The sequence below is a fragment of the Microchirus variegatus genome (assembly GCF_963457635.1).
Source record: "Microchirus variegatus genome assembly, chromosome: 17".
Taxonomy (NCBI): Eukaryota; Metazoa; Chordata; class Actinopteri; order Pleuronectiformes; family Soleidae; genus Microchirus; species Microchirus variegatus.
In genome coordinates, this window is record NC_139818.1 from 12,198,754 (window position 1) to 12,222,661 (window position 23,908).

A 23,908-nucleotide genomic window follows, 5' to 3' on the forward strand; every position below is an offset into this window, starting at 1 on the left:
CTGTCTGCCCCCCTCCTGACTCCCGGGATGCATGAAAATGCCCCAGACTGCAGGCTGCTCATTTGAGACCATACAAGATTCAATATGATTTTATTATGTTAAGTCCACATTAATCTGCATATTATCCATCTTATATCTGTCAATTGAAGTAGTACCCTTTAGAATCCACAGAGGGTGCAGGTAAGGTTTCAGTGTCAGTTGCAGCAACAGCATCTTGGAGATGGAAGCATGCAGTACATGAGGGAGAGTCCTTTGGTGGAGAGACACTGTGCAAACACCCAAAACTATTTTGGGTAACATTGTGGAAACAAAAAAGAGTCTTGGTACTTGATCCCGATCAGTTTGGCAGACTTGTGTCTCTCATCTCCGGTTCAGAGAGTGTTTATTGCATCCTACTCTGGACTGAATGCTGTATGTTACATGTTAACAATTATTCAAATTGTTGCTGAAGCAATGAAAACTGTGATTTTGTGGTGTATTAGTGGAGTGGCGACTTCTTGTTGTAAAGTTGTAAAGCGAGTAGTGTCTCTGTTATATTCAGGCAGATTATCACCACAGATTATATGGATTATAACAAGTTGCCAAATTTTGTCAACCAGAAATGCTTTGTTCGTTCATCGTCATGTGAAAGTTGTACAGTTAAAATGAAACTTTAACTCAGACCAGTGACCATCACACTGAGTGTGAAGTGTGATAGGTTACTGGCTTAAAACTCACCAAACAATGCAATAGAAGAAACTAAATAAATTGCAAAAAGTCCAATCAAGATAGGTTTAAAAGAACCCAAATAATTCAAATGAGAAAACACAAAAGGTTGGATAAGATAAGAAAAGTATTAATGAGCAAAGACAGATATAAGACGTTGGTTATTAAAAGGAAAGGAAAGCCATAATGTGAAGGCTTTCATTTTCAACAAATTCTGATTCTGTCATAATAATCCATCCTCAGGAGTAAACCTTCAACCACAAGTCACTTAGTCGTGAAATGAATCAGTTCAAAGTTTTAACACTTAAACCTGTGGTATCAACAATGTTAATTCCTGGCAACAAAACAAAACAAAAAAAGTGCTGGAGGAGCTTCAAAGCGTCGGCACTATAAATAATTATCTGCTATATATTTCATCACTCCCACTCTTTTCCTGTCTCGATCAATCCTGAGTGGAGGAGCCGTGCGCGCTGCTGTAAAATGACTGGGAGCTGATGGATACAGTCTCGAGCAAAGCATGTGACCTGTCTCCATCAGCGCCTATGGCACCACGTTTAATCTAAATGCAGTACTTCACAACAGGAGGAGCCTCAGTAAGTTGTGTAGGGTGTTTGTTGCACATAGATAGGTGTTGTTTTCTTTCCTTTGATTTTTTTTAATGAGACAAATGCCACAGGTTACACCCAAAAACAGCGATATGGTGTTGTATATGTCATATTGTTTACATTTAGGGCTGAAACAAAATACTTTTGTATTTACAATTTGATAGTGGCAGTTTTCTTGCTTTGACCCTATTGTGACCAAATTAACATAATTCAAATGAAACTGAAGAATGACTTTTCAAAACCCTGGATTTTGAGGATAAACAGAACGGCTACTTTTTCGCTGTTTCAGTCCCCTATTTAGTATCCCTCCATTTGTCTGAATTTAAAGAACAATAATAATTTGTTCCAGGCTGTAAAGTTGTGAAAGTTGCATGTGCCTTGGCAGTGACGAGGCATTTGGGATCTGACCACCCTGTGCCAGCTCTTCTCCACTCAGCGTCTTTCTCCAGGGCAGAGCTTTGGCCTGCTGAGAGCACACATGAGCGGGCCACGCTAAGCCTGAGATCCCGGCAGCCTTAACCCACCGCCTCCCCCCACCCCCCGCTGACATCTCATCCGTCTTGCAGTGTGTTGGCACTGTGGAGGGTAAACTGGGCTGATCTGTGGGACAGGCGGGGAGGGCACAGGAGAGCAGTCTTCCCACTGGAGCCCCGGGACCAGTGGCGCACAGATTAGAGGAAATTTGTTCCACAATATTGTGGCCTCCTGCTTTCCAAGGCTGGGCCCGCACAGAAGGCAGAGGAAGAGATTTGGGCGGTGGCCAAGCCTTTTCGTTGGGCTCCTTGTTCGCACCACATGTGCTGAGCTCGACTCCCCACTGATCCTTCTAGCTTTATAGCCTCCCTGCCTGATGGAACAAATGCTACATCGCAGAAAATAAACTTATCTCATTTGGATGTCAACACATTCCCCCAGGTTATAATGTTGCACCATTTTGAAGAAGGAAGACGGGGTCAATTGTACATTTTCAGCTCAACCGGGGAGTGTTTTGCTGTGAAAACTCCTTCCTCGCCACATGCCTGATGATGAATTTGGAGCCTTATTGACTCCCTTGTTGTCTGGTGTTCCTCTCTTTAACCTGTTTTTCTTATACATATGTGAATATTATTTCACATAAACTCACTTATTTTTGCAAATGAAAGAGAGGATTTTTAAAAAATCATCAAATCAGCCAGTGTCTCCTCCCCCCCCTTTTTTTTTTTGGAGGATGCATGACATGATTGATGACCTTGGTAGATTATCCCCAATACAAAAGTCATCATTGAACAGCAGGGCTGCTATTGTGTGTGGGATGTCTCCCATTGATTTAAGTAGTATATTTTCATGATCTATAAAGAGACCAGCTGGAGAGAAAATTGTTTGCTCTCGAACATTTAGTGTCTATAAGCCATCACACTCATGATTAGAAAATGAACTCCTTTATGTTGTTTTCCTGGAACAATAGCTGCGTTCTTTACCAAAGAAAATTTGGTTATAATGAACAGACGAAATAACAGTTAACCCAAATTACAAAGAAGAAAAAAAAAAGATTAAGATCAAGAAATCATTCTATTCTGGTGTGTGTTTTGATTAAAATGGTTAGTGAGTAGAAAGCATTAAGACTGGAGTTTTGCATCTTGGACTTTGTTGTGAGGCTTTTTTATCTGTGGGATGAGGAGAAAATAAGTTTTAGTTAAAATGTTCAAAATGTTAACTTTATCTGCTTTTATCTGCATTACATAATGCTCCAGGTCATACCACTAATCTGAGTCACCATAGCTATGGACAATATGGACAATACACAAAATCACTTTCATTTTATTTTTTTTTGCTACTTTTGAGTTTTGTTGTTTGTTATGTTGCTTAGATTCACTTAGTATGTACACATATATACACATATACTTAAATATGTATAGTCTGTACATTAGCATTCAATATAGTTTCTTTATATATTCATTTTTTTTTCTTTTCCCTTTATATTCCATTATATTCCTGTATGTTTACAGTGTTGGAGCGACTCATTTCACTGTGGGTTATACGAGTGTAACGATGCATGTGACGAGCAAAACTCTTGAATCTAGAATGTCAGCTTTGACTTCACTATTCACTATCTTTTTCTTAGATTTGTAACAATTGTTTTAAATCCAATAAATAGAATATTGCAAACCAGTGAAAATGTGGCTGAAAATGCAAAAAAAAAAAAAATGCAGCTCAGTATGAACATTTGCTGTTGTTCAGTGGATATAAGAACACTGTGTATAAATGGAGTCAGGTTCCGGACCTCCCACACTGTCTTCATCTCAGCTTTCAAGAACATTTACCATTTGAAATAAATAAAATTAAAGGTTAATTCTAATCAATCTGACATACTGACATCTGTGTGTTCCCACACTAAAATATTGTCCAAAGTTTTTAGCTTTTGAAGCTCTCTGAAGATCTAGTAAATCCTAGGCCTATTAATTCTAGCCAAGTTTAAAACCACAGTTAAACATAATCTTTATTTTTCTTACATTTAATTGTGATAATTACTGATTGATAGTAGACTTTCTTTATTGTTTTTCCCTCTTTGTAGTTTTTGGCCATATTGTCCAGCCATATACCCACATTCATCCAGGGGTGGAAAGTGTATGGAAATATTCTACTCAACTAAAAGTACCACTGTTTTTAAAACATTTAACTTAAGGACAAGTAAAACGAATGGTCTAAAAATGTACTGATGTTAAAGTGAAAAAGTAATTACTTTTATGAACAAGGTTGGGCTTCTTTCTTGTGTAATGCAGAAAGGGGGGGGGGGGACACAAATCCCACATTCATTGTTTTTAATTAAAGGTACACCCTACAGGTCCCATAATATACCCTGTCAAGTCAAACAAAACTTAAGGGACATGAAATGAGCCACTGGGAGCTAACAGCAGTTAGCATTTAGAGAAGTGATCATTTGCAGGCTCTAGCCGTCATATATAACATGTATCCACTGGACAGATAAATCCTCTGAGGCTGGAAGTTTGTGTAGGACTCTGTGCTGCACTGTGAAGCCAAGAATAGAACACTTCACGGACTTTCAATTTTCGGATACTGTTGCCCTCACCAGCACTCTCACTTGTTTTACGGAGCAAGCGGAGCTTTGCATCATGCGGTGCATGATATATGTATCTTTATTTTTTACTCGGTGATGGATGTGATTTAAAATGTAGTGAAGGATGATAACGCAAAGGAGTAGATAATCTGAGAAAGTCCTTTTTCATGGATTTAATCTTGGTTGGAATCAAATTGAAAGATCTCGTCAGCCCACTGAAGATAAGCCGTTTGTCCACACTGTGGCCTTCCTTCCGGCCACTTCACTCAGTCCTCACACTTGTTTGCAAACGACACTACAATAGAGTCTCCTGCCCACGGAGGACCTATTACCCACAGATTTGTTTTCATCACCCTGACAAGCCGAGGGAGGAGTGTGCTCTCCGCACAAAAGAGCCCCCCCCCCCAAAGAAAAGACGACACAATATCCTTATACACATATTAATTCTCTCTGGAGCAGTTGCTGCGCTGTCTTTTGGATAAGAACTGGAGGCTCCTAATTGCTTTATCGCCTAGCCTCGTGTTTCCCAGCAATCAAGTTGCCTCCATTTAATTCAAGTGCCACAGAATGGGCAGAAAGTGGCCTCCTTCTGGCCCTGGAGCATAATAGACAGTGGAGAGTGAGGATACACCCTCCAAATTGGAAAACACTGGGCCACAGATTAACAGGAATGAAGACCATTAGCTTGGCAATGAGGAAATCATTCCCCCCCTCAGGTGTTTTGGAAGGCACAGTCAGACTGAGGCTGAGGTGGCAACTCTGAATAATCTTTTCTTTTTTTTAGAATTTTTTAAGCTCACCCTATTGAATATACATGAGCCGAGGGAAATGAGACAATGTTTAATATCAATTTCCAGTTTTAATAACATGGAAACATAATTCTGATTAAAGAATAAAAAAAAAATTAAATTACCACATAACAGGACATTTAAGAAAATTAATAATTATATCTTTATAAACCCATTTGCAGCCCATTAACTGCTGAGAATATGATCAAAATTTGATTGACAAATTGAATTTAAACTCACCCCCCCCCCCACCCCAGCAGTTCAATATGTACATTATATAATCGTGGAACTTATTTGACCAACACTGTAGCTTTAAAAAAATGTATTAACTCTTCAGTATGTGAATAAACGTGGGTGTGTAAATGAATGGAAACTTTCGTCCCTGCAGATTCCCTTCTGCTGACAGCTGCAGGCTGGCAGTGGCTGAGTAATCTCAAAAACTGTTGTGTGTAACATTTAAATATCAACAAATTTGTCAGATGAGTTCACACAGTGATGATTTAGACTCCACACAACATTTTAGAAGTGAATTCTACTGGTCAACTCGCCCCTGCACTGCTGATGTACAGTACATACACAAACGCTCCCTCAGTCAGGGCTGATAGTATTGCTCGACAAAGCCCTATTTCAAGTTAAGGTCATGGCATACAAATAATTTCTCAAGTCCAAACAGCATCAACAACAAAAATAACTAGAATGTACACACTGCAGCTTTAAGTGGAATAGAAAATCTCTACAGAAATAATCTAGCTGGCTCAGTGAAAAACCAGGAAGACACCGTGCATACAGTGATCTGCTGTCAATAAAGTTTAGATTTTGTTTCCACAAATACAAAAAATGAATAAATACAATTTAATGAAAACAAAAATGTGCCTCATATTTGTATAACGACTAAGTTTTCACACAGAAAAGTGGAATAATCCCCGTTTCATCTCATCACTGACGTCGAGACGTTTCCTGATTATAACAAAGCAGACATCTGCAGACATGAGACTGTTCACTGATCTTGATCAGCAAGGGCTGTTTCACTCTCCTCCTGCACCTTAGATGGAAGTGAGTGACAGGTGCGCGAGGAAAATCCCTCATTACAAAGAGCTTGCACATCATTCTCGGATGTGACAACTCATGTAGACAGCTTATGTTTGTTTGTTTGTTTGCTTGTTTTTTTTTTTCCTCGCGCAAAAGTGTTAATGACAGGGAAGTTGACGGGTTTCGTAAGCGGCTGATTCCACGTTTCTCGTTCTCTCCTGCTCCGACTCCACCAAACTCTTCCACCACTTCCATTCAGGTTAATCAGGAGTAATTTAAAATCCAAAATTCCTGACAGTACATTTTCTGACGGTATTGCCTGTGTGTTCTGCATGGCTGTTTGGATCAAAGACTGGTTATCTCTTCTATTGAGCTGTTCTAACCTCTGTCCACTCTCATTATGTGCAGGCAGCGGTGAAATTTCCTAAGCAATCAGGACTAACGTGCCCGGGCAGGTATATAGACTATGGCACTTTAACAAGTTAAAATGCAAAGCCAAGTAGAACATTAAATCAGAGCGAACGAGACAGCCGATATCCAGAGTCATCAAGTTTCTAGAAAAGAGAGGAGACGCCCAGTGACATGTCGGTCCACACAGGTGCTGTGTATAGTGCTAAAGTGTACGTCAACGTACGTATAATTTTACTCTTTAGTCTCACTTCTCGAATCCCTCTCATTTTAGCCTGTGTTCATATCCAGTGTGTGCACGACTGTGACTGTCGTCAAATTTGTTAAAAAGATTGAAATTCAATGCATTTTCAATGCTGACACTCAGTCCTCTCAAAGATAGGACAATTACAGTGAACACAGAGACAGTAGGACAGTATGACTTAGTTCCTTATAAGGGACTGTGCTTCTGCTCTCTTGACCTCTGTTCCTTCTCGTGACCGTAGTCTTTCTCAACACTCAAGCATCAAACTTTGAAAGAGAATATGGCAGACATTTAATCTGTTATAGAGTTTATGAATTCCAGTACGTAAAGCTGCAGTGTGTAACTTTTGTTGTTGTTGTTATTCTGTAACATTATTTGTATGCTGCGTATGAGTATGTAATTATGACATCATGTCCTGCCAGTAGGGATTGACAAACTTTATCTTAATACTTGATAAAGCCACTGTTTTTAGTCTTTGCAAAACATTAACTGATTTACCATAGAATAGCATCACAGAGGCTAAAATTACAACATAAGACAACTATTTCAAAGTTAAACACACATTGAAAAGATTATACTGTTGAATTAGCAAATGCGAATTATTGCTGACACCAGTCTGCAGAGTCACATCCATCTTGGCCAATATTTTTTGTAGTTCTCAGTATTTTCTCTATACAAGACATATTATGCAAAATCAACTTTTTAAATCCTTATATTTGGGACTCTGGAGGTCCTATCAGTCAGTAAAGTGTGAAAAAAGATGACTCACTCGTGTTTTTGTGGTCCTCCTCAGTCTAAGTACAGGAGATAAAAAATGCGATGTTGACTTCCGTGCTCACTGGGACGTCACAATGCGCTAAATTCCTGGAATTGTTGTCTCGTGGAGCTCCGCTTTGTCCGTAAAACACTGGCGAGGGCAACAGTATCTGAAAATCAGAAGTCCACGAAGTCCTTGAAAAGTTTTATTGTTGGCTCCACAGTGCAGCACAAACTTTCAGCCTCAGATAATTTATCTGTCCAGTGGATACATGTTATACATGACGGCAATGTGCCTGCTAGAGCCTGCAAATGATCACTTTTCCAAATGCAAACTGCTGGTAGCTCGTAGTAGTATGTCATTTACTGTTCCTTAAGTTTCATTTTACTTTCTTTTAAAGATGGACCTTTTAGGTGGACCTACAGAGATACTACTAGACCTACAGAGATACTACTAAACCGAGCGTTCTGAACAGGACTGTTTTGGCAGGGTGATTGAACTGCTGTGGTGCTTCATCTTTATGGTATTTTGACCAAAGCACGTCACAGACATGTTCATTAGGACACCAGGGAACTAGTTTAACTTGGAGAAATAGGGAATACTATTTCCCCTTTAAAAGATGAAGCAAAGAAATAGAACTGAAGTAGTTATGTCTTGAGTTCAAAATAATATAGCCCAGAGCTCAAGTGTTTCTCAACTAGGGCTGAAACAATCACAACATCAACAGTATGTGAGGATGCATAATGAATTGACATGAACCCTTGTTGTACAGCTTTGATTAAAGAATCTGCCAGCGTCGTGAACCATGGCTATGCATGGTATTCTGAGTAAACTTGAGTTTTTTTTTGATGGGGTGAGGTGCGAGGTGAGGGCAGGTCTGAGAGTTTTTGATGCTGCGATGCACCAGCTGTGTTTATAGATTCCCCCTGCACCTGCTGGGGTTACAGAGCAAGTGCACCGAGGGATTAAGCAGTGGGGCACAGGGAGAAGTAGAACAAGGAACAACAGGTTCATGCTAAGGAAGCATGTCAACACCTCCCTGGTGTCTGTACTTAAGCTATTCATTGTTGTCGGTTGCTACGTAGGTTTCAAACTAATCTGCACTTTTTTTTTTTTGCTTTAGCTGTTAATCAAATATGCCCAGCTGAAGAGGAAATGTGCCAAACGGTTCACAGAGGAATGTGTGCCGAGGAGAAGGGGGACATTAAGATGGAGATGGGGGAGATGAAAGCGGTAGGACATTTAAATTTAGCAGCCATAGACATTTAGCTTTTGCTGGGGTGTGCTAGTTCTTGATTACAATGTTGACATTTTACTTGGAATTAACCTGATTAAAATTGAGTGTAAAAGCCTACAGCTCAGCATTTTTCATGATCACACGAGATGGATTAAGAAAGAAGGCTTTCAAATTGAATATACCTCTCCCTGCTCAGCCTGCTAATTGTACCATTTACCACTACTTGAGTCACTGACCGACGCTATTTAGTCAAACTAATGATGATGCACAGTCCAAGCCATCCCATGATAATTAAAATAAGCCCCGTCTCTTTCTCTGTATTAGCTTGTATTTGTTGTTTTATTTTTGTGCCTGTGAGTGCACAGGTGCACGCACAAACACATCAGGCTGCATTTCCTTTAAATCACTTTTGTCATTTTAGCTGGGAAATTACTTTTTTTTTTTTCCTTTCTGAAATCCATTCTCTGTCACTTGTTATTGATTGCTCAACGTAAAAGCTGTTAATGATCTTGCTTTGGACAGTCAATCAGGTGAGCCTGTGTGTGGAGAACAAAATCCCCCTACTTAACGCGACTATCATTTATTATTTTGATAAATATTAAAGTCTAAATGTCTTTATTATGTCACAGGGATACGTTTTCCTGTGGCTTCAGACGTGATTACCCATGGCTCTAATTTGTATTTCTTTTTATTTCTGTCACATCATCAGAGATTTTTAATAGAGGTCTGGTTAAAGAAGGGCAAAAATATCACCAGCAACTGTCACCTGTTTGTGGAAATACATAAAACAACCTTAATGTGGTTGCAGCATGGATCTGTTACAGTAGAGATGGAAGATAACTTTCATAATGGTCATGCAGCTTTGGTTAATCTCCCCATTTCCCCCAAAATAAGGCCTTTAAAAAATTTAATTTTTTTAAACATTCCATCTACACTGAAATATTCTTCAAGACTATATGGTTGTTAAAAAAATGTGCTTCATGCAGCCAGGGATGGAAAAAGAATGACTTTTACTGTGATGCTTACTCTCTCCTGGCCTGATTGACTCTGGTATCACCAGTGCCTCTAAAATAAAATGCCCATGTGTCCCCGTAAACACACAGCATTTGTTCTGAGGCAGAGTGGAGCACACAGCGGCTGCACCGAGCCTGACCGAGCCAGGGAATAAGTAAATGAATAAATAGGCTGATGTTGAATTTTCCCCCCACTTGCCTCCACTGACACAAATAGGATCTACAGTAATTTATAATGCTGTTAGAGAGGCGGCTCTCTCTCTAACCGAGGTGTCTGTCACCTCTTGTGCAGGAAGCCTCTCAGTAGCAGAGTGGAGGACCTGCAGCACCCTGACATCCCGCTTTGCTATTCCACACACACGACTCAAAGGCTAAGTGACATCAAGCCTCATTATTGTCATCACATGCCACATTTGTAACTGGTTAGCGAGCAAATTGTGATAAAATAGGCTGATGCCCCTTCTGAGCGTCTGTGGCTGCACAAGCTGGACTTTCCATAATGTTGTGAACCGTATTTGTGTGAGGGAGGGAAAAAAAAGAGGAGGAAGAGTGGTTTTTTCCTCTTTTTTTTTTTTTATTAACACCTGTTATGTAATGTCACATCACAAAGTGTGATGTAATGTGTTCTGACATCACTCTGGAATGTGTGGGCTAATGAGCAGGAATGTCTTTTATCAACAGAAAATGACAAATAATTATATGCTGGAAATAATATAATAATAATAATAAACTTTATTTGTATAGCACCTTTCAGGGTTGCAGCTCAAAGTGCTTCACAATAAAAGGAAAATAGATGAAAATACAACAATAAAACACAACACGGGGTGAAATTGAAAGGTCCAAGTTGAAGGCGAGAGTAAAAAGATAGAAAAATACCTAGTGAGCTGGCTTCCCTGATATGTGAGGGTATAAATCTACTTTATACCTCGAGATATTGTAAATAAAAATGGACGTGGTCTTGTGTTTGCATAACAAACTCCCATTTTGAAGCCTGGAGATTCACAGTTTGACCAGTTGGATTGGATGGTACCAGCTGTCAATCACACTGGTGTCCTCTCATGTGTGCCACAGTTACATCGTCTATTTCCCTTTAACCCTTTAACACCTAAGCCTAGAGCCTGCAAATGATCACTTTTCCAAATGCTAACTGCTGTTAGCTCCTAGTAGCCTCTGTGGCTGATGTCATTTCCTGTCCCTTAAGTTTCATTTTACTTTTTTTTTTAAGGTGGACCTAAAGAGATACTACTAAACCGAGCGTTCTGAACAGGGCTGTTTTGGCAGGGTGATTGAACTGCTGTGGTGCTTCATCCTTATGGTATTTTGACCAAAGCATGTCACAGACATGTTCATTAGGACACCAGGGAACGAGGTTAACTTGGTGAAATAGGGTATAATATGTCCCCTTTAAAGGGTTAAATGGCACATACTGTCATTTGAAAGACCATTAGCTCATAATGTTATAAATCAGCTCAGAAGTGGGCTAATGTTCCCATAGACTTCTATTCAAATGGACTTCCTTTTGCAACCAGTGGAGAATCATACTTCCTTGGCGACACTTTTCAAAACAGAAGACTATTTCCCTTTAGTCTATGGATATACTGTACATCACAAGTAGTTGTGCAGTCTGTGGTGTCAGCCCCATGTTACCACTTTCTAAATGAGTGACATGGACGCTCTCGGAGGTACAGGTCTTTTTCTTCTTTAAAGCCACGCGCAGAAATAATGAGCAGGGACATCTCTCTCGCTTGCATCAAACCTCAAATTGGCGAAATGAAAATCTGTCTCAAACAAAGGCAGAGACCCCCATGGCGTCTGGGTCTACAGTTTCTGTCACATATATTCCTTGGAGGTTTCATGTGACAAAACACAGAAAGTTGCTTTGTCCCTCCTCTTGTCACGTTACACCCCTTACCCATAGGTTTTTTTTTTTCTTTTTTTCTTCCCCCCTTCCTGTTGTCTGGCTGTCTGTGCTGTCAGCCCATAGCTTGGCACCTGCTCTCATGTTCCTAATTAGTCTCATTTAATTAATTATATACTGCAGCACTTCTTCTTCTTCTTCTTCTCATTTCTGGCTTCCTCTGGATTCCATCGCCTTTTGTTTCAAACTCGCAGAGAGAAGATCGGCTCTCACAGAAACATTGGTGACGCCGATGCCGCTGTGCGGGTTTTACACACTTATTGGATGTTTAGCTCAATACAGCGGGAACTTCGTGACAATCTTATAGCTTATTTCCTGTTTGGTTCCAGTTCTTTGTAGCGTCGGTACACACAGTCAGGTGTCGTTGTTTGTTTGCTGTGTGTCGTCGTGTAATCTTGGTAAAGAATACCTGATGGCATGAGCAGCTTCCCAGCTGCCGCTGCTGCTGCTTCATCCTCCTGTTACACCAGGATGCATAATGTACAGAAAGAAAGGCTTCCATCAAATATTTACCACCTGATCAGCGCAACACAAAGGGGGGAAAGATCAAACCTTTGACTGAATAGGTCGACCACGGACTCATCGGGTTTCCAGCAGAGCAAACAGACTCCAGAAAACACAACAGTCGCACTGTTTCATTGTGTCGCAGAAAAAAAAAACTCCCTCTGTAAAAGTTTCTGTTGCGTTAAAACAACAATAAGCGCTAAATTGTGAATTGTGTTTTGTCATTACCTCTACCAGTGCCGTTTGTGTTTTGTTTGCAGGATTAGACAAAAACTACTGAACCGATTTCTTTGAAACTCGGTGGGCGTGTGAGACGTGACCCATGGAAACTCTGTCAAATTCTGGAGCTGATCTGGTTAAGAGGGTGATACAGGGATTTGTTATTTTTAAGGTTTTTTTGTTACGAATCCAGGGATGTAGAGAGTGCTAATATGTTTGGACAGATACAATTTGGTACAGATCCAGATAATGATTCAGATTTTAGTGCTGGTAGAGAGAGGTATGTGCTCTTAGAGCACTTTCTAAATCATTTATTGATTTCTCTCATTTCACATCTTTTATATAGAGTTTGTTGCATTTGATGCAACAGCGAAATAGTTTACAGTTTACAAATCAAGTGCGTTTGCATCAGTGAAGAAGCGAAAGGAAAACTTAAGTAAAGTTGAAGTGAACAGCAACAAATGTTGTGATTTTTCCAAGTTTTTCATCATCAGTTCACCTTCGCCTGTTTGTTGACCTCCGCCAAGGAAGTATATGTTTTCGCTGTGTCTGTTTGTTAGCAACATAGCTCGAAAAGTCGCTGACGGATTTGGATGAAATTTTCTGGAAATCCGCAAGTCCGCAATGGGACCAGGAACAAGTGATTCAATGCGTGATCACTATTTTTTATCGCTATTTTGTGGGGGGCTGAGCTGCCTTGGCCGAGGTCTGTGCTCTCCGAGTGCTTTTCTACTTTGTTTATTTGGCAGTGTGAAAAAGTAGGATGCTGAACTGATTTTGTATCAGGGAAGAAGCCATTACATCTTTGATTTTGATGAACGTCAGGAATTATGAAAATAGGAGTAACCTCTACAGGTGTCTCATACTGGGTTTATATTTGTGTTTGTCTTCTTTTTGTATCTGACGTACTGACTCTGTTCCCCTGCCGATCACCTGACACGGTCCCAAAGTCAGACGTTGTTTTTCCTCGGTGACAGTTGTTTTTTTTATGACAATTGATTTAATTTTTTAACCTAACACAAATATTTGTCTACATTTCCACCTCTTTGATTTCGTGTGTGTTTCCAAAGGACCTGTTTGTGGAGGTGGAATGACAAGAAGTCGAGTTGACAGGCCTGGAGTGAGACAGTTAAATGCCCCTTGCTGCTCCGGATAATTAATAAATAAAGTACCAGGGGAGTCCTGTCATGGCTTCCTCTATGACAGGGGCTGTCTCCAGTGCGCTAAAGCATTAAATGACCAATTCCTGTCAGGCTAACTTCCACTGCACTCCCCTGGCACCCTCTCCCTCATTCTCCCTCTCTCTCCCCGTACGCACACACATACACTGTCTCTCTTTCTTCCACAGCGAGCTACTTTGCTCTCTTTGCTCTGAGTTTTTCAGCGACTGATGGCTCTAGTTCATTTCTGCTGAATTAATTGGTCCCTGAATGAATTCTGTTGACAGGGCAATTCATCATGTGTTTGGCCTGACAGTGACTGGGGTGTTGGGAGTGTGGTGGTGGTGGTGGTGGTGGTGGTGGGGGAGGCGAGGGTGAGGGAAGCTGCAGGAAAGGCTGGGGGGTTACAGGGAGGGAAAGGATGGGGGTTGATGATTGTGCCCTCTCTTTTTTTTTTTTTTTTTTTTTCTTACCCGCTTCCATGATTCCCCTCCTCTGCTGCTAACAGAAATAGTCTGCATCAAATTGTGCTGAATATTCCCCCCCCCCTGGTTGCAAACAAACATGCCCGGCTGACAGATCCAGCTGATTAGGGAGCTCTTCTGTCTGTTTTGGAGGATATCCCCATTACAGGCCAGTCAGGTAGCAAGCCCCGTTAGCCCAGGACAACCAGTGCCTGTTATGTGGGACCTGACACGTTCACTAAGTGAGGTGCATTGCATTAGGCTTTAATTGCATCATGTATCACACAATAGCCATTAGGGTAATTATTTACTGGTGAAGGGTAAATGAGTTTTGGTGCAGGGCTGAGCCGCAGCTAACCCTACTTTGGCAGCAGGAGCGCGGCGTTCACCTTGATGCTTTCAGATATAATCGCTGGTCATTTGCTTCATTTGGGGAAAAAAAAAAAAACCCTGTCACCCAAACCACACTGTAACCCCTCCCTCGCCTCTCTTCCCCCTTCACCCGCCCTCTTTTCTTTTTCTCACACTCTCTTTCAGTCGAGCAGGGGCACTTATTATGTCCAATCAATCAATGCTCACTCATTAGGAACCTCCCCTCAAGTATCCTCTGGATGGCCTCACACAGCAAGAGTCAAAAATTACCTCATAATTGCTGCTCAGGCATCATAACAAGCTAGGCTGCCCCACTGACACGGCCATACAAACAGGTCTAACACAGGATTTGATGGATACTGGAGAATCGTATTATATATTGCCAAATCCAATTAGATACAGTACATAAAGCAGCAGATCCATTCCCCTCTTTTCATAACGTCCAAACTACTACTTGGATATAAAGACGTGAAATGCATTTTCATATTCTCTCCAACGCAGCACCCCCTCCCCTCCTTCCACACACACACACACACACACACACTCCTCCGCCGCCTTCGTCTTGGTGTGTCACTACAAATGATAACATCCTGAGGATTTATTGTACATTTGACACACCAGTAACCAAATTATAATTCAGCCGCTGCGGCAGCATATTCATAGCAGCCATTGTACAGAATCCCACGCAGAGTGTTCAGTCAGCACGTATTAGTGCGAAGCGGCTCGAAAGGTCAACACCGAGATCTGACACTGTGGCTTGAAGTTGTACATGATGAGGTTCACTGTTAAAACACCGATCACACGGGGCTTTTCCCTCTATACTGTGCTGTCAGAACTACATTAGCACACACACACTCACACACACACACTTACTCACACGTGCAGGACTCCAACCTGTTCCCTCCTCAGGAGCAATCTACAGAGAGAGATGTACACATAAAGATAATTACTGCTTATCCATCGAGGAGTAATAACATTAATGGCACAGTTAGATCCCAGAGCAAAAAAAGTGGGGTATAAAAATGTTTTTTCCACCCTCTCTCAAATGAATTAAGAATCACAGCAGCAGAACAGCCTGTTTTATAAGTACAGTAAATCAAATTTTCAGCACTTGTGCATTAATTCGATCACTGAATGTTTCATTCTAATGCTTATTTAGATAAAAATGTGTCATTTTATATAGGTAAACTCCGGCGAGCGGTCTCAGTGTTGATTGGCAAAGACAGATGCTGATCAGAGCCAATCAGATCGTCCCACTGCACCTATACAGTAAATAATATATATTTATATTCAAGGGGATGCTGTTGTCATCTGGCATGCTGCAGTCAATTTGAGCTTGATTGACAGATACATCCAGGTTCACAGTTTATTGGTTTTGGAGAAGAGAGCCAGATATGCCAATTTAGACAGGAACGTGACAAAATAAATTTTTCCCCATCTTAAATTCTGCTTCTGGGAATTCTCAGCTGGAGGAGAGGAGAGGAGCGAGTCGAGGCTTTCTCCTCCCTCCTTCTCCTTTAACAAGGGCTGTGAATGACAAACATATACGACAGTTAGGGGCTGACAGAATATCAGCTTTTGATGCTTCACAGGGGAGCTATGAAATAAACAACAGGCAGAGAAATTGAATTACAAAGTCAAAAGCGAGTTTCTTCTGTCCTCTTTGGCCCAGAGGCGGCAACATGCACCGAAACCTCTTTCTTTCGTTTTTTTTAAAAAACAATGATAAAATTTAGAGGAAAATATACACTGAGTTTATTTGAAATAAACTTTTATTTACTATCACTGCCAGAGGCTCAAAATGACTATGTAGTTACTAACATAAGAATAAGAATCATGATTACATCATGTGACAAATGTACACGCCGCCCAAATCCTTTTTGCAGATCGCGCAGTGCTAATCAGGACAGCGTCCACTTGTTGTAAATCAATAATGATATAACAAAGTCATTCAGGGCGACGCTGGCGGAGGGATTACGGCGCCAGAGAAAGAGTGAATATAAGCTCTAACAGGGATTTCATGCATAAGTCTCTCACTGCAACTTAGCACAAATTGAATTCAGGCACACTGCTCGAAAAATTAATTCAGCTTTACAAAGCGAGGAGAGGTTAAACACTTTATGTGCTGCTCAGTGATCCAAATCAGGGGGAAAACATTCAGAGGCATTCTCCGTCCAGCCGCTGTGTACCATGTGATCTTCATACCGGGAAGAAAGTAAATACATTTATCACACAACGCTCTGATTAAGTGTTCGGATTCATTGTGGCATTTTGTTTGTTTAGGCCTGAAATAACAGTTATTTATCATTTCGGACATCAAATGTATACGTAGCGCGGTCACATGGGACTCTAACTCATGTTGTTTATGACACACAAGGACAGAAAAGTGCAACTTTAAGAAGATTTTAAGGGATTATGAATGCATTTATTGTATTGTGGTGATTGATATGTCAATAAAGTAATATAAGAAAGTTGTTATTTGATATAAATATGGATTGGAAAGTATATATTTACTGGGTTTATTGTTATAATAATTTGTTAGCAAAGATATTTCAATATTTTATCCATAAACACACCCTCACTCTCCATGACAGATGTTCAAACTACATTTGTTCTGCACTCATTAATTTATTAATGTATTTGACAAATATTATCAATCAGTTCTTTAAAATGGCCTCAAAATGGCTTACAGGTCCATATTGTGTATTGGTGGAAATACAAGACGTATCAATCTCTTATTTTTGATTTAAGGCAATACTTTGACATCATAATATTTCATTTTTTTCTTATTTTTTGTGAGGCCGTAAACAATAGGAATATGGTTTAGTGGAAAACGCTAATTGAACTCTAAATGCAGCATTCATGTGTCTTTGTAGCATTTTAATATATTTTGAGGCATAGGTGATAATATATTATATCACTGAATTGGCTGTTTCTATGAAATAAACCCTACATTTAGATCATTTGACTTAATAGCTCCGTTAAAACATACAGTATAATGTAAATATTAAGACACAATAAAGCAATAAAACCCATTTAATGCAACTATGACGAAGATTTTGGGTCAAAAAGCTATTGTTTTTTAAAATAAATGGATTCATTCTTTAGAATGCAAATATAGAAAACCTTAAACAACTTCTCAATGTATTAGATGATGTCTTCACAAAGTATAACAGTTTAAAACTTAAATTCAAAATGGTAAAAACAGCAACTTTTATCCTCTGAGAATCTGAACGAGTAATGTTTTTGTGTTTTCCTCTTCCTCAAATTAGCATAACAAATCAACAACTTTAACAAAATGTGCTCATTTTAATCTTCTTTATATCAGGTTCACACCACACAGTAAGAAACACCATGCAGGCGTTTACGTTTGCGTAAAAGATTTCAGACACTTTTTATTATTGTACAAGTGAGACCAGTGTAATGAAAGTGGTGATACCCATGAACATGAAAGACATTTTTTCTTACTGTATTTACAGAGAAGTGTCTTCACATCACACACACACACACACACACACACACACACACACACACACACACACACACACACACACACACACAGAGAAAAAACCTTCTACAAAATGAACAATTTGTAAATAATATAATAACAATTAAATAAACTCCACCTACCTTTAGGTTTACAGCTGAATATGCATATGATGACCATCTCTGCACTGCATAGAATTTATACATATACTTTCCTCATGAACCCTAATCATAACAATAACATTAATAATAATAATAATAATTATAATAATACTGCTCTTGTGATGCATATTGGCGGCCTGTAAATAAACATGAACAAGATCTAAGTCTTTGGCAAATGCAAATACATTCACTTGACAGATGAAGAAAACCATCATTCCGGCTCGAGTCAAAGAAATGACTCGGCCTGAAACATGTGAGGGAGCTGAAGTCGTGAGGAAGAGGAGGAGAGAGACATGTTTAAGGCATTGAGCTGAAGTTGTCGCCCTGCTTTTGTGACGCGATCAGAGTCATCGGAATCATCCGGTCGGAGTGACTTCACGTGATTCTGGCACCAAACGAGGCAAATGACGAAACTGATGTGACGGGGGGGGGGGGGGGGGATGGCTGTCATATCCTTTACTGTGGTTGAATGCCAAAGACTTAATCCACTTAAATTAAAATAAACAAATGTAAGCTGTGACGACATAGTATATAGTGCACGTCAGGACATGTGACACGATGGGTTTTGGAGTACAGGAAAAACAAAAACAAAACAAACAGTGAAACTGTAAGTGCCTTTTCAGACCGGGACGTTTAAGACTTACAGTCGTTTTCGTGAAGTATACAGCAAATACGCATCATCATTTTTCTGCATAATAAACACTCCAGTGTTGCGAACCTCCAAAAATAGTGCAAAATGAAAAGAACAATAATAAAAAAAACAAACACATTAAGGTTTTTGCCTGATGACCTCTTGTATCCTGACAAATAAGAAGTAGTAAAACACTAGCCAAGCAGTCTGCAGTGTAGTCATTAGGAATTATAAAAAAATGAAATAAAAAAATTATATTAAGAATATATTTACTAGTTTCTTGAAACCTTTTCGAATAGCAGGCCATGGTGATATATTGTCATGGCTTCCTCTATTTTCAAACCGATGTTCCTTTTTATTTAAGTTCATTTTCATTTTTTACATCTTGATTGTGTATCACAGAGAACATGTCCTAATCTTCTCATGGCATCAAAAGTGATCGATTTACTCATGCTGTGGATGTTTGGTCGGTGACTGTTCAGATGGTTTAAAAAAAAAAAAAAAAAAAAAAAGAGAGAGAAAGGAAAAGAAAAAAAAGATAAAACACCCCGGCGCCCCGGCCTGCCACAGTCTGCATGTGCTGCTGCTAATCTCTTGTGATCTCACCGCGCTGCCGTTTGAATCAAGAGGGAGAGGAGCAGGAAAGGAAGCTCTGGACAGCGTCCTCGCTGAGAGCTGTTAAGAAAAGGAATGTACAGTATTGATCCAGGCTGGGATGAAACTGTGACACTTCTACAGGGGGAGGAAATAAATTCGGGATATTTTTTTTTGTTTTCAGTCATTTTCTTTTTCTTTTTTTTTTTTCTTTCTTTTTATTCAAACCAACTGCGATTAGCCTCTGCGAGTGTCTCTGATGGTGTCTTGTAGATTCTGTTTTTTTTTTTTTTTGGCTTCAAGTGTCCAAAACTGCTGCGAGAAGAGGAGTTGTTTTCCGAAATCCCCCCCCCCCCCCTCCCAAAAAAAAGACGTTAACTTGCTCTTTGTGTGAATCGGGAACATTTTATGCGCATTTGCTCAGTGTCCAGTGGACCATGCTGCTCACACGGGGGCAATATGGAGGCTGAGGCCATGGTCCTGCAGGTTGATTTGGTTTCCATGGTAACTAGTGACGGTCATAGGCAGTGGCAGCAGTGGGAGGGGCAGAGCCTCTCGATGCGGCACTATAATAATAAGGGGAACCTGAAAGTTAACAGAAGAACGAAACTGTTTGTAACAACAAATACACATGTAACTGCAGTTTATAACATTTACTGTTTGCATTATACTGTATATACCACTTTCCCCATAGTTACTGTTGCTACTGCACTTGTCAAGCTTTGTATTTACAGAATTAGCAACAGATGCTGTTTGTTAATCACTTGGACAAAATGTATCATCTAATAGAGAACTTGTTAGTCGCTGGATTACGGTCAAATTCTCTGCTTCCTGAGTAGTTTACGTCTAGAACAAAGTAGGTTTCTGCTTTTATTTTGAAAAGAAGCTTTCACAGTGAGGACTTGACCAATGTGTCGCCTCAACAGAGATTGTAAAAACCATACTGGTAAACAAACATCTAACCAGCTATCGTTTTACCAGTCACGGCCGGACAAAAAAACACATTTGATTGTAAATAATCGAATGAATGGTGGCTGCGTTCCATTTCGCTGCGCGTCGTGCCGTCTTGACAAGTTGAATTGAACAGTGCCATTGTTAATGTCATCACTAACACGTGCTTGTGCTTTCGTGGCCAAAACATGTCAAATTAATGTTATCTGGCAACTTTAAAGGAGCATTATGTAATAAATCTAAATCAACTGGCCATAAAATCCTCCTAATATGTCACAGAGACTCAGGAATAATGTTCATATAACAAACTGAACTCACCAACAACAACAGTACAGCCAAAAAATATTTGCATTAAAAAAAATCTTTTGCAGACTGCAAATCATGTTTATGTTTTGAAATCATGTTTTGACATGTGGCATCTACCAATCATTGCAGTCAGTAGAGTTGCCGAGAAACCACGGGTTGCCAGTTACGCCTGAGCTACTGGCGGAGAAAACACACCTAAAAGACCTCGGTATTTTGAATTTGAGTGTAGTAACCGTTTTTGGCCACATTCTTACATATGGCACCTTTAACTAAGCGACTGCTGTGTATGTGTTTAAAAGCATAAGCACACCTCACTGTGATTTGACCATGTTTTGATTTTTAATGTATAAGGAAAAATGCTTTAAGGGTAAGAATGAGGTTTGTTCAATGTAACTTGGGTTCTTGGGACAGTCTTCCACACAAGAGACAGCCTATTTGATATGACATGAAATTTGATATCGTTAGCCTAATAGCATAGTTGCATATGAATTTTTTTTTTTCGGAAAACAAGAAAAACATTTTTTTTTGCAAGCACATTGGTAAATTTAGGCAGATATCAATTTCAAAATTATCAAAATGACCAAAAAAAATGACTTAGGCAATTATGCTATTAGGCTAACGATATGAAACTTTGTGTTTAGTCAGTGTATAATCAGCATGACAGATATTTTACGCTTTCTTTAACTTGTTCTTTAGACTGATTCTGTTGTGTTTTTGGAAATCTTTGCATTGTCCAAGTGCTTAAGAAAGAGCATCGTACGCCAGAATGTAGAGAAATGTCATGCACGAGAGTCTCAGCCGAGTTATTGTTGCTAAGGCTACAACTGAGAGGAGGGGCCTCAGCAAATGGCCACTTAATAGTTATCTCATCCCATTTTGTCCACACTCTACTCACTTAGTAATGCTGGGTTGCTGAATCGCCAGGCTTCATTGTAGGTTGTGTACTGTGGATGACTGTAGGGGTTCCCCGAAAACTCGCTGCCTGCAAAACAAAACAACAAATCAATTAGCATTTCAATGCGTCAAACCATTACCCCTTCACATGCAGCCATTTCTCATCATTCAAAACAGGATGCAATTTGAGGGGGGAAAATGATAGTCATCGGTGTGCGACCAGTCAAGCAAGTAATTTATTTCTTTTTCATTTCACTTAAGTTATGCAACACTGAACAATACAGGATGTGACACTGAAGGCGGCTTTCCCTGTCCCATTTATGGATATCTAGCCCTTTCTTCTTCCTGCACTATATTCCAAACTGGCCTAATAAATACAGTGGTAATAAACAGTTTCATGCATACATTTTTTGATATGCTGCAATAAATTCTGGAGCCTGTCTAGGAGGGATTTTTCTGACGTGAAAGCCCTCCAGTCTGAGTTCTAGTGTTTCCTGCAACAGAATTTTTCATTGCAGGGGAAGTAACTTGGAGCATGTCAGTGAGCACTGCTGTTGGTTCAACATGTTTCTTTCTCTTTACGAGACAATAAAGGCAAGATTTTATATGAAGCTGCTGAGAAATGGCTTTGCTTTAACAGTGTTTTGTGCGCTGTCACTAAATCTTAGAGGTTGTGTATGGGATGAATGGATTGGAAGACAAAACCACAAGCCATGGGATTAAGGCCCTGATCTTCTTTTTTTTTTTTTTTCTTGCTTTGCGCCACATAAGAAGAAATGGAAAGTGAAAGTATGTTTGACTTGACGCTTTTCCACCCACATGATTTAACAGGTTTATTAGTCAAAATACAAAAGATGAAAAAAGAGAACAGAACTTCACAGCCGCGGCTCTGCTACCACAGCTCCTCTTATTTTTTACTGGTGGCTGTTAAACTGAGTCAACTGTTGGCATATGTGTGTCCCAAAAAGAAAGCCATACTATTTTACATTTGCAATAGTTTTCAGAACAGAGGCAGAAAGGGGGAAAAAAAGCATTTCACAGTGAAATGCCTCTAAAAGTGTTCTATGATTTATGAGCAGACGATGCAAATGTCCGTCTGGGCTCATATTTCCATCAAAATATGAACCATCGTGTGATGCTGTGAGTACGTGCATTGTTTTACTAAGATGATTTGACATATTTTGGCAAGATTATCATTTTCAAGTGCAAGTTCTTTTATATTCCATTGACTAATTTCCAGGTTTTTCTGATGTATCTTTTCCTTTTTTAGATGTATCTGCTTACTAACAGACAAAAGCAAATGTGACAGGAAATATGACCTTCCTGGCTGAGGAGATAACGAAACGTGTCGTGGCAGGGCTTTTATACGGGGAGAAAGGGATAACAGGCCGAGTTTGCGATGGGTTGTGTAATTGGTAAACGATATGCTAACACAGCACACACTCCACTGGTTTCCCTGTCCGTGTGGTTTAATCACACCAAAGCAAAATGTTGGCTGGTGTTTTTGGGTGAAAATGTGTGTGCTGATGCTGGAGCTGAAGAGGCGTTCATGCCCGGCACCACGACTGCATCCTTGCCATGTTCCTGGCAGTGAAACACAAGCCTGACCTCCTCAGAGAGACAGCGATTTGAATATTTACTGGGCTCCCATGCCTCTGCCTTTTGACCCTTAACTGTTTGCTGTGAACCTGAACTGCGGGTTAAGTAGAGCAGGGGAAAGGGATATGCTCTGGAGCGCAGAGGCTGGGGATGGCTGCTTGTGCTGTATATCGATGGCCGGTGAGAACTGCCATGTGGGGAGATAATGACCCAATAAGGCCCAGAGGAAAGCAGGAAGGAAGGGAGAGAGCGACTGTCCTCTCCCTTGCCTCTGATCACTTATTCAGCCTGTCTAATCCAATCATACACACAGAGCTAATATAAAAGATGTGTGTGCCTCCAGCTCTGCAGGTCAATACTCATCGCCCCACTGTGCAATTTGCCGCTAAAGCCTCCTCACTGTGCTTCTTAGCGTCTTACACCTGTTCGTTCTGGGGGCCCACACCTGTTAAATGGGCCCCTAATGACGACACAAAGCAGCGAAAACGGTCTCTCACTCACCAGGAACCATTCCAGCAAGCGTGGAGGTTGGGTAGCTGCCCTGCCCTGTGGGGGGGACGTGAGGGGGATACCCGGGTAAGGTTGTGTTGGCCATATCCCGACCTGTGCAGAGAAAAGACAGAAACAAGAGAACACACCATGACTGCTGCTGAATTTGAGTTTGAGATCTGAACATGCCTCTCCTTAACTTCACAGTTCTGAAATATACAACTCATCACTCATGAATAAGGCTATTTTTCTGAATCAGACCAAGAAATTGCAATAGACTTCTAACCATATAAAGCATCAAATACACTCAAAGTAACA

General features: G+C 40.2%; 1 protein-coding gene across 4 annotated transcripts in view; it reads right to left on the minus strand.

The window, feature by feature from the left end:
* Positions 1 to 19,795: 19,795 nt before the first annotated feature.
* Positions 19,796 to 23,908, minus strand: part of pax2b (paired box 2b) — a gene marked incomplete at both ends in the record, with an annotated part of 29,685 nt that continues 25,572 nt past the window's right edge. For 2 of the 4 annotated variants that reach the window (XM_083903819.1, XM_083903817.1), the window contains 3 exons: positions 19,796 to 19,917; positions 21,504 to 21,586; positions 23,599 to 23,704. In XM_083903819.1, coding sequence (XP_083759945.1) covers positions 19,796 to 19,917; positions 21,504 to 21,586; positions 23,599 to 23,704 — 311 coding nt within the window. Of the gene's footprint in view, positions 19,937 to 21,503; positions 21,587 to 23,598; positions 23,705 to 23,908 lie in introns of all 4 variants that reach the window. The other 2 variants (XM_083903820.1, XM_083903818.1) reach the window with 1 other exon arrangement.